This window comes from Adiantum capillus-veneris, chromosome 30 (genome assembly GCF_014529385.1).
Source record: "Adiantum capillus-veneris isolate H3 chromosome 30, ASM1452938v2, whole genome shotgun sequence".
NCBI lineage: Eukaryota > Viridiplantae > Streptophyta > Polypodiopsida > Polypodiales > Pteridaceae > Adiantum > Adiantum capillus-veneris.
In genome coordinates this window covers 96,517,022-96,528,415 of record NC_140960.1, presented here as the reverse complement: position 1 = coordinate 96,528,415, position 11,394 = coordinate 96,517,022, and the positions used below count along the sequence as shown (strand labels likewise).

Sequence of the window (11,394 nt, the reverse complement as noted above, 5' to 3'; positions counted from 1 at the left end):
ACCGTATCCGATTACCACAAAAAGCCTTGCTACGGAAGCTTACACACTGCTGCCATTTTGCGTGTGATGAGCCTCTTAAGGCTAGAATTGGAAAGTGGTGGGTGGAAGGTAGAAAGTGGGCTTAATGCCTTAACCCTTGAACTAAAAAAAATGACAAAAATTTTCAAATGTTGTAACCTCTATTTGAACAGAGAGACAAACGAATGGCGAGCGTGGGAGGGAGTGTGGACTTCTTCCCGCTCACTGCTGGCCAAGGAAGAGGTGGTGGGGGGGCTGCACACCTGTCAGAAAGAGAGAGAGAGAGTTTTGGTTTTCCTCTCGGGTGCTGCAGGGTAGCACCACCGGCGACATCAGCACTGGGCGGTGACGGACGAGAGGCAGCAGGAACAGCTCCGCAGTGGTGGTGCTCGACGGCTCTACAGGCTTAAAACAACTCGATTCCAAGCTTTCTTCCTTCTCTTCTTTCTCCTCCCTTGGTTCTTCTTGTTGGAAATAAGATGCAAGGCTTTGACACGTTAGCATGACGTTTGTAATCTCAATCGTACCTCTATTGATAGAGGTCTCCAACCCGAATAATGTGAGTGGTTTCATCTGTCCACATGCATCTCTTGGTAACCGCCTCCTGCACCAGCACGTCTATGTGTGTGTGTATGCACAGTGTAGAGTATCACCTCTAATTTCCACATGGTATCATCGAGTAGATAGCACTCCTACGTGCCTGTGATGCCGCCCATCATCTCGTCTCACCTGGCTGCGCACAGTGACTGCACAGTTATTGCGCTCCGTGCAAAATTCCTCGCCAATAATATGGCTGCAGAAGGCGATCCCCATTGTGGACCTCTCCTCGCACGGGACTTCTTTCTTCAATATTCTTGGGCCTCTAATCCTCATCAATTCCCTCAAGGGCAAGCCACAAGCGAAGCAGAGAAATTCAACCTGCATTCTCAAAACAAAGAACCCGTCTCTGACCATCTTAGTAACCTGCACAAAACTGGGCAAGCGAATTCAGCCTCTGAGCCTGGCGAGAACACTGCAGGACAAGCAACAAAAGAACGGACCTCTGAGCCTGGCGAAAACGCTGCAAGACAAGCAACAAAATAATCAACCTCAACCTCTGAGCCTGGCGAAACCACTGCAACACAAGTTTTTCCAATGCATCTCAGAGCCTCTGACCCGCAAGTTGTTGGGCAAGCTGCTAGTGCTGCAGAAAGCAACATGCAAGAAAATGAACAACCTTCTGAAGAAGAAAATGATGAAATGACGAGCCATACCAAAATACAGTAAATTCATTTCTGCTTTACATGCAAGTCAATTTCGTAATCACTTTTGCTTCCTTGATTTTCAAGAAGCATACACAATGGTTCCCCTACTCGAAGAAGACGAAGAGAAAGATGAGGCTACGAATGAAGTTGATGTACAAGTGTTTGATCCGGGGGGTCCTTACAACAAGGAGTTGCTCCCTGCCCAACTTCATCTTCCCATTTCCTTGAAAACCCTCCACTTTGGGAGCCATGCCTCACCAACAAAACCACATCCTCACCTTGCTGGAAGTCCTGCATCTTTTTCAAGACCCTCGCCATCGACAACCTTGAACTACATGCCTACAACTGGGCGAGCCTCAGTCATAAGCTCTTCACCATCTGACCCTCAACCTTTCCCTTACGGCCATGGGAAAGCCAAAACTCCTTCCAGCCATGGGCTCTCACGATCTGAAGCGGAACTCCTTGTACCTCTACAGGTTGCTTCCTCTTCACTGGATGTCTCTTTCCTTCGACAACGTTCCTCCACACCCATATTGACAAATCTCTCCAACAACTCATCCTCTCAATCACCTACCTCTTTCCTCCGACGACCATCTCTTGCTTCAGCCTATATGGCTGCCTCTCCACCCTCTGCACCACTTAATCCCTCAGCTTCACCATGGTGTCCAACACTATCGGCTCTAACATTCATTACCGTTGGCAACATTGTGATACCTCTTCTTCCAACCCCTCAACAAAGTACTAAATCCCTCCTTCCACATGGATCCTTAGCTGCTCCCGATCCAAAACATTTATTGGGCGATGGACAATAGCACTCTTGCTATTAATGTTCACAATGTGGGCAACCCCCACACTTACCTCATGGTTCTCCATCTGCATTTGGATGCACTCCCTTGAGGGGGAGAAATGTAGCAAATGAAGCTCGAGCATCCGAAGCTCCTTTCTGGCGACCAAAAGATTACCAACACCCGAACATGCCAAGATGAAAGATGAAGAATGCAGCCAAGCAGCTCAAATTTCTCAAAGACTTCAAGAGCTTCAAGCAAACTAGCTGAGCATGATTGTAATGCATTGTGCATATAGAAAATCTGCAATGCATCATCTCTCCAATTATCAAAGAATTTTTTGCTTATGGGGGAGTGTTGGAAATAAGCCACAAGGCTTTGACACGTCAGCATGACTTTTGTAATCTCAATCATACCTCTATTAATAGAGGTCTCCAACCCGAATAATGTGAGCGGTTGCATCTGTCCACACGTGTCTCTTGGTAACCGCCTCCTGCACTAGCACGTCTCTATGTGTGTGTATGCACAAAGTAGAGCAGTACCTCTAATTTCCACACTTCTTCCCAATGCTCCTCTCTTCCTCCTCTTCTCTTCCTTGCTTCCTCCAAGCTTTAATGGAAAGCTTCCTCAGCAGCCTCAGCAAGGCTCCGGAGGAGCGTGGGAGTGTGGAGCTGCATTATAAAGGAATGGTGCATAGAGTGTCATGGTAAGTGCATCTATCCTAATGGTAAGAAAGTGAGCGTAAAAATATCCCTCCATCTGCACTCGAGATTGAATCTGTCATTCGCATTTTCTTGCAGACAAGTTGATGGCTACATATAGGCCACCTCAATTGGGCCGTTAGCGGAGAGCTAGCATGGATGAATCTCATTGAGGTTCCAGCTAAGGCTGCAATAAAAATGGAAGCGAGTAGTAGTAGTAGGAACAATTAACTACTAATAAAAGGAGCTCCAAAGATCGACGCTTTTTCTCAAAGGACCTTCACAAGGGTTTCTACAAATGTAGGAAGATGAACAATTAGCTACTAATCGAGAGGAGCTCCAAAGACCGGTGCTTTTTCTCAATGGACCTTCGAGGTTTCTACAAAGGTAAGAACATGAACCCACAAAGGACGCATGCAAAAACTGCAAAGAAGCACTAACCAAAATAAGAGGAGAGTGATTCTCTTGCCAATAGGACATCCTTGTGCAAAAAAGCCTTTGGAATCTTAGATCATGGCATGGCATGCTAATAATAACTGGAGACAAAATCTCTTGTTTTGAAACATTGGCAACCAGACAATGTTGAAACCAGATATGTGATTGGTTCAGTTTGGAGTGGTTGAAAAATGAGATTATCTGTAGGAAAAGGGTTGGAGTTGCATCACCAAGGTGGTGGGCACAACCCCCAATAAGCGCTCTTGGCGGTATCTCAAAGGCAACGGATGGTTTCGGGTGTCCGGTCTGATGCACTCTGTTGGTGGGATAACAAAGCTGACTTGTCAGCACTTCTGAAAAAAAAACCGCCTTTGGAATCTGAGATGATGGCATGGCATGTTAATAATAACTGGAGAGAAATTAAATCTCTTGTTTTGAAACATTGGTAGCCAGACAATGTTGAAACCAGATGTGTGATTGGTGCGATTCGGAATGGTTGAAAAAGGAGATTACCTGTAGGGACCCTTTTAACACCGCTATGGGCTCCGATCAGGAAGGGAAGATTTTGAAGGCTCGGGCTTCGCTATTTAGGTGAGGTATGAAATGATGGAGGCCACATTAATAAGGTGCACACACAACAAGTTTTAGACTTTTTCTCACCTAGAAAAACATGATGTTAATTCTGACATTCACACTTTAAAGTGTGAATAACACTTTTCTCACTATCAAAGTAGAATTTATGGTGTAAATCTTCTATTTTTCACATGTTTATTATTGTCACACCCTCATTTCATAGTAATAAAAAAATGCATCACAATTGTAAGTAAAAAAAGAAGAATCTTTAGGTATTATACTCTACTTCATACATGAGAATTATTTCTACTTTCAAGTTACTATAATGAATTATTTGCACATTGTTGTTCCAAGTTACTTAGTGCAAAATTTTCACAATGAAAAACATTTGTACATGTAGTTCTAGTGCGTATCTTTTACACCATAGCTCTAATTGATAAATATTTTTATGAAGATAGCTTTTTGAGTATGGTAAATTTATCATTTTTACAAAAGCATAAATATCCATATAGAAAATTTTGCTACCAAAAAAATATTGACAATAAAAGGAAGCCCTTTTTAGGAAAACATAAATATTGGGAGTGGGTGTGGGGGAGGGAGAGAGAGAGGTGGGGACGTGAAGGGAGGGGGGGGGGGGGGGGGGGGTTATCGATCTTGATGAAGTTGATTAGCTTAGCTCACAACCAGCTCAAGATTTCCTCAAAAAAGATAGCTCTACATTGAGAGTGCCAATAATAAATAACCAAGTTGAAATTCATGGTGGGTGTGGTGGAAAAGTAGAGATGGAGTAATGTGAAGCATCTACAATAATATTTTTAGTGAATGTGGCCTTTGTGTGGAGGTGCAAGGAAAATGATGAACTAGAAATTGACATTTCTTTACCTTTTAAATTTAAATGCTAAGTACGAAGAATATGATACATGTTTTAGAAGTGTAGAACCAGTAGTAAGAGTGAAACCTTAAAATTTTTAGCTTGTAAAACATGCTAAATTTATTATAGGATATTTTTAGCTATTACAAGGACACTCTCAAAGGTGCACTTTTGACATACAAATTTTAAAGATGAAAAGCAAATCAAGCTAGAGAACCAGCTTCACAAATAGTAGGGATGCAAAGCTTGAAATGATGTATCACACATTTTGATAAAAAAACAAAGAATTGATTTTTTTCGAATTCGTTACGTTTTCACACATTTTTCTATCATTTTGAATACACTTAATAACATGAGATTGCATGAAAATGAAGATGGACATAAATGCAAATGAAATATCGCAATACAAAGGACCATATTTATAAGATTAAGACGAATACAAAACTCTTGATTGATAACTTTCGATTAGACACAACTTTCGATGCATAAATCTCCTATTAGAGATTATTTTCATCCCCGTCCCCTTGTCAGCTTGCAAACCTTCTACTAACCATACTTGCCTATATGCAAATCTCCAAGCTGTAGCTTCCAAATAGGGCATCTTTTGTACTTTCATTCCAGGAGTCAATTTAGATATCTCCCTAAAACAGTGAAGAAGGTGCTCTTTTTGGCAAGAATAAAAGAAATCTCGTATGGCGTCGCTCCAAATATCAAAGGGCATTTCCTTGTCCTCCTTTATAAGGTCCATTGCTCGCTCCACAACTGACTCCCAATAGGAGTAGTATGCTATATAGTTGCGCCATTCTTTTTCTCCTTCATCAAAACCCCATAGCCTACCAATGTCTTTGCTTAAAATACGATCTAGTACCCAAACCTTCCTGCAAGCATTACAAAGCACATAAAAGGATTAGCGACTTCAACATACCATCCCAAAAGCACTTCCAGATTACCTTTGTGCTATAAGTGGGGTTTGCGTAATTGTGAGAAGCTTATCAAGTGTGACATTGTGTTCACTCTCCTAGTCTAGACCATATAGCTTGCTAAACCACCTCTCTCCTAGTGCCAGATTTGCCACTGCAACCAATTTGCACCCGTATTTATTCTTGAGATACGTCTCGACCTCATCAATGGAGCTCTTGTATATTTCATTATAGCCTTGATCTTCACAAGAGAGGCTGAATTCTGTGAGTCTTTTTGATAGCTGTTCCTTAAATTCTTCCTATATGTGAAACAAAATTTTTGTAGATGCTTTACAAGAGACAGATGAGTACAAAGCATATGTAAGCTACCGAATACATCAACTGCATGAGAAAACCGAGGGGAATTTTCCACCAAATCCAAGGATGCACCCTTTTGTCCTCTTGTATTTCTACTTCAATTTCTTGTAGAGCCTCTTCGTCGAAGAATTTCTTCCAGCTTTGCTCGTTTCCAAGATCGAGCCTCCTAATGAGAAAGATATAACTTGCAAGTGACCGCTTCACATGAGTTTGTGTCAAGCTATGGAAGTGTCAAGCAAAAAAGAACATCAGAAGAGATTCTTACAAAGGAGAAAGAATAATGAGTGCCAGAGTTACCTTTTACCTGCTTAGGCAGTCTAGAGTCCATAGCATTAAATACTGTTCGTCAGGAGAGAAATACGTCATGGTGCACTTAACACGCACGTACTTTGAAGGATCATCACGACAAACTACAATTTTTTCACACTTGTATTACAATATTTATTGATGTACAATGAATATCTTTGAAAACAAACAAGACTTACGAGTGTTGATTTGTGACGTCCAAGCTTTGAGACGATGGTTCCCATCGAGTACCACCAATTTTTGACCTTTAAGATGCATCCAACTTTGAGAAAGGGATAACTCCATCTTAAACTCTCGATTAATAGCACCCCAAAAGGACGCATCCCACTGTTTCTCTTCCTCTTCTAACACGCCAATCCTCTCTCCATTGGGCAAAAATTCAGAAACAAGAAAGTTTCCAAGACTTGACATATATCCTACTTTTTTAAACTTATTTTCTAATTCCCCAATGTTCCCTCTAGTGCTGCAGACTGCTTCATGACCCACCAATTGACACAAGGGTACCCAAGGGAGCTCTATATCTCGATATACCTCATGCTTAGCAACCCAAGTTTGCAAGAGTTTTGCATCAAGCTCCATGTACCTAGTCTTGGTCTTCTCAACATAGACATCAAGACTAGTCTCTTTTGGGTTTGAAAGTTGGGACAGGGTATCAACAACAGCTCCTAATGAGGGTTTGGTGGTTTCTGATTCTGCCACCATTACCTTACCACACACAAAATATTCAAAATTTTGTCAACTTGTCATTTATCAAGATGATTTAATGAGCAAAAAGCGAACTACTTACAATAACCTGGATCCTTAAGTCAAAAGCAACTTCAAACACTAGAAGACAAGTGTAAAAACCTAAACACATTGATTAGAAAGTCATAATTACAAAAAGAATATGAAAGTATTAAGCAAATGCGAATGCAGGGCATCACTCTAGATGCATTTACCTATGCGTTCCCCTTGAAGGAATGTGGCACTATATAGGATGCTGAAATGGGCAACAAAATTCATGATGATTTTGTTGGTAAAGGATATGCCAAGTAGAGGTAGGGTCCGAAAGCTCTGAACTGTTTTTAGATGATGCGAAGCGAGCTTATCTCTCTAGATACAATCACCTGTGCTTGCATCTTAAAGACATGTGGCAATTTGCCATCCTTGAGATGGGATATGCCGAATAGGAGCGGGACGAAGAAGCACTACCTTGCTCAATTTGTTGAGAAAAAATGCAATTTATCGCAATACCTTGCTCAACATGTAGGCCAAATGTGGCAGGACTAGGGAGCCAACGCTGTTTTCAGCCAATGCGGAGGCAAGGCATCGCCCCAGTAGCATTCAACTTGAAGGCATGTGGCGCTATACAAGATGTTGAAATGGGGATCAAAATTCAGTTTTCAGCTCATGTGAAGTGAGCGCATGTCTCCAGATGCAATCACCTTCGGTCGCATCCTAAATACATCTCGTAGTTTGGAAATCACTACTACTATGGGCGAAAGAACTCACATGGTACTGTTAGTTGGGCTTGTTGAGAAAAAACACAATGCTTGGCACTTTGTCAGTAAGAGATATGCCCAATAGGGGAGGGGCGAAGAATCTCTGAATTGCTTTTGGCCGATAGGAAGCGAACGCATCTCTCCAGATGCAACCACCTACACTCGCATCTTAAAGACATGTCGCAGTTCGACCATCATTGCTAAGATGGGCAAAAGAACTAACATGGTGCTTTTAGTTCGGTGTTGTCGAGAAGAAACACAAATTTTCGCAATGTAGGCCAAATTATGTAGTTTTTGTCAAGAACATGTAGGTCAAATGTGGCAAGGCTAGGGAGCCAGGCTGTTTTCAGCCAATGTTTTCAGCCAATGCAGAGGCAAGGCATTGCTCCAGATGCATTAACCTTGAAGGCATGTGCCACTATGCAAGATGCTGAAATGGGCAGCGAAAATTCAATTTTCAGCTGATGCAAAGCGAACGCACTTCGGAGCGATGCGAAGCGAACGCCCCTTTGGACAACGTTTTTCAGCCCCTTTGGACAGTGTTTTTCAGCTTGGATTGACATCGTTTTTCAGCCCCCTTAGACAACGTTTTTGCGGCCATTGATCTAGCGTTTTTCAGCCCCTTGGGATAGCGGTTCTCAGCCAAGATTAGCCGCATTTTCAGAGGTCTACATCAGTGTTTTTGCATGGCTGTAGCAGCGTTTTCTCCAGATGCAATCACCTACGCTCGCATCTTAAAGACATGTCGTCGGCCATCATTGCTAAGATGGGCAAAAGGACTCACATGGTAGTGTTAGCTAGGGTTGAGGAGAAAAAACGCAATGCTTGGCACTTTGTTAGTCAGAGATATGCCAATATAGGGGAGGGAAGAGGAAGCTCTGAACTATTTTCGGCTGATGCGAAGCGAACGCATCTCTCCCGATGCAATCACCTACGATCGCATCTTAAAGACATGTCGTAGGCCATCATTGTTGAGATGGGCAATAGGACTCACATGGTAGTGTTAGCTAGGGTTGTCGAGAAAAAATGCAATGCTTGGCACTTTGTTAGTCAGAGATATGCCGAATAGGGGAGGGAAGAGGAAGATCTGAAATGTTTTCGGCTGATGCGAAGCGAGTGCATATCTCAAGATGCAATCACCTACACTCGCATCTTAAAGAAATGTCGTAGTTCTGCCATCATTGCTGAGATAGACAAAAGGACTCACATGGTAGTGTTAGCTAGGGTTGTCAAGAAAAAATGCAATGCTTGGCACTTTGTTAGTCAGAGATATGCCGAATAGGGGTGGGGCGAAGAAGCTCTAGACAACTTTCAGTTGATGCAGAGCGAGCGCATCTCTCCAGATGCAATCACCTACCACCTACGCTCGCATCTTAAAGACATGTCGTCGACCATCATTACTTAGACTTCCTAAAGAACTCACATGGTAGTGTTAGCTAGGGTTGTGGATAAAAAAAGGAATGCTTGGCACTTTGTTAGTCAGACATATGCCGAATAGGGGAGGGAAGAGGAAGTTCTGAACTATTCTCGGCTGATGCGAAGCAAACGCATCTCTCCGGATGCAATCACCTATGCTCGCATCTTAAAGACATGTTGTCGCACCTACCCTCCAGAAGACTTCTCAAGCAAGAAACCCCGCAAAGCCCTGGCGTTTCCCATCAGTGAAGCCCAACGTTTTCAGCAGCCACCTCCGTAGCAGATTAGCCCCTTTGGACAACATTTTTCAGCCGGGATTGATAACGTTTTTCAGCCCCTTTGGACAGTGTTTCTCAGCCTGGATTGACAACGTTTTTCAGCCTCCTTGGACAACGTTTTTGCGGCCATTGATCCAGTTTTTTTCAGCCCCTTGGGACAGCGATTCTCAGCCAAGATTAGCCGCATTTTTAGAAGTCTACATCAGCGTTTTTGCATGGCTGTAGCAGCGTGGGAAGTGCATGGGAAGTGCTATGACAATCACTCGACTCTAGACCTGAGACTAGTCCCCCTAGACCACACAAAACAGATTATATATAAAACAGAGTACCTCCCATCCATAACTAGTAAGAAATATATTTGAGAGACAACTACACATATCCAGACTGAGGTGGGAATGATAGGCTAGCCATGGTGTCCACTCGCCACCCTTGGTATCACTGCTTCGCATCTCGCCAAGCCCTTTGGACCACTAGAATGTTGACCATCTAGTCCATCATCCGGCAAGTGTGAACCAAGATGCCTCAGCAAAGAACAAAAACAAATAAGGGGCTAGGGGGCATCCTTGTTGGATAGAATGAGAAAGATGAAACCGCCACGGCATCCTTGTGATCTGCTCAGTAATAAACAAAACCTAAAGTATATAAAAATTATCCGTCATCTATTGTTTTGAGAGGCTATTTGGTATAGGGATAGGATGGGAAGAAGGTGAAATGCAAGGGAGAATGAGGGAGTCAAGCTTGAAACCAAGACAAAATTTGCCCCGAATAGACAGTGCCAAAAAGAAACAAATGTCATCCTCACTGATGTCATCGGTGCACATAAATGCATTCACTTATTGCGAGGCTCTATGGCTATGGATTTAGAGGGGTTATTGGGCACTGCCACAAATGGTATGTCAAGGCAATCAACCACATTGTAACTTTCTGGCCTTCAAAATTGTCTTATAGATCACTATGGCCTTTTGAAAAGGTTATATAACATTTTAGCTCATTTCATTTTTCTCCCTCTCTCTCACGCAGGGCATTTTGAAGACGTTCAGATAACATTTCATTTAATTTCGTTTTTCTCCCTCTCTCTCACGCCACATCTCGTTATGTTGCCTTTGAAGGGCCCCCTACCCTTCTTTCCCTGGCAAACGCCCTCTCTCTCACGCCACAGCTCGTCGTAATCACATCAAACCAAATACAAAACATACCCTATTCGCGTTGATGGACCCTCGCCTCCCACAGCTTATATCACCTCTCTTGCTTTCAACAGGCCTGCCTCTAACGCGAGCTCGACGCTTCCAAGCTATACTTCGTCCATTTTCTTCTTTCTTTTGAGTTTGAGCAACGACGGCGCCGTCGTTGCTCAAGTTTTTAAAAAAGCTCCAAGCAATATTAAGCACTTTTATTGTGTATTTAGATATTGGCCTAAATTGAAACATCTTGGGCACGCCTTACCATGCATAATCGATTATTATTAAGCATTTTTCTTACCTTCACTTCGTGCGCTCATTTCTTCACACCATCGCCAACTAACGTCTCCTTTGTGCACCTTCCTTTGTCCCTTAAGCTTTTCCATTGCACCTTCCTCTTCCCATAGACTTCTTCTCCATTGGCAAAGCTATCTCCTCTGTGCACCTTCGTCTCTCCCTTGACCTTCTCCATTGCACCTTCCTCTTCCCATTGACTTCTTTGACGAAATATGTAGCTTGTGTAGCTTGTTCCAAGCTTCAACTTCGTCATCAAGCCACCGTGCTCCTGCAGTTGCAAAGAAGCTCGACCTCTTCGTGCAGTTTTCCACTTATAAGGTACTTTTTCATTGTGAAGTGAAGCTCCATTGCTTATCTCCACCCATTAGAACCAGCATTACCCAAATATTGGGATAGAAATTCTCCCTTTAGCATGAGTTTTGTAAAACAAAACCCTCCCCCTTGTTTAATATCATCTTTACATATTGCTTACAAAAGTAAAAATCAAGCATGGTTTGTAGTCAAGGAATTATTTGAAACATGATTGAAATCACA

At 42.7% G+C, this 11,394-nt stretch overlaps 2 protein-coding genes and 1 pseudogene across 2 annotated transcripts; 2 read left to right on the top strand and 1 right to left on the bottom strand.

The window, feature by feature from the left end:
- The first annotated feature begins 807 nt into the window (after positions 1 to 807).
- Positions 808 to 1,284, top strand: LOC147418460 (uncharacterized; annotated as a pseudogene).
- A 34-nt stretch (positions 1,285 to 1,318) lies between these two features.
- On the top strand, positions 1,319 to 2,074 carry LOC147418459 (uncharacterized). The gene has a single exon (XM_086506542.1). It carries the CDS (start codon positions 1,358 to 1,360, stop codon positions 2,072 to 2,074), a length of 717 nt encoding a protein of 238 aa, XP_086362668.1. The 5' UTR covers positions 1,319 to 1,357.
- A 2,980-nt stretch (positions 2,075 to 5,054) lies between these two features.
- LOC147418458 (uncharacterized) lies at positions 5,055 to 6,621 on the bottom strand. The gene is made up of 6 exons (XM_086507113.1): positions 6,390 to 6,621; positions 6,209 to 6,314; positions 5,917 to 6,124; positions 5,719 to 5,846; positions 5,578 to 5,640; positions 5,055 to 5,505 (listed from the first exon to the last, which is right to left on the bottom strand). The coding sequence occupies exons 1-6, from the start codon at positions 6,619 to 6,621 to the stop codon at positions 5,055 to 5,057; spliced, it is 1,188 nt and encodes a 395-aa protein (XP_086363239.1).
- Between the last annotated feature and the right edge of the window lie 4,773 nt (positions 6,622 to 11,394).

Excerpts from the sequence above, each read along its gene's own strand:
- LOC147418458 (XM_086507113.1), bottom strand. The coding sequence starts at position 6,621 with ATGTCAAGTCTTGGAAACTTTCTTGTTTCTGAATTTTTGCCCAATGGA. Across the intron at positions 6,125-6,208 it reads ACTCTAGACTGCCTAAGCAG|CTTGACACAAACTCATGTGA; the intron begins GTAAAAGGTAAC and ends ACACTTCCATAG. Across the intron at positions 5,847-5,916 it reads TCATGCAGTTGATGTATTCG|GAAGAATTTAAGGAACAGCT; the intron begins GTAGCTTACATA and ends TTTCACATATAG.
- LOC147418459 (XM_086506542.1), top strand. The coding sequence starts at position 1,358 with ATGGTTCCCCTACTCGAAGAAGACGAAGAGAAAGATGAGGCTACGAAT.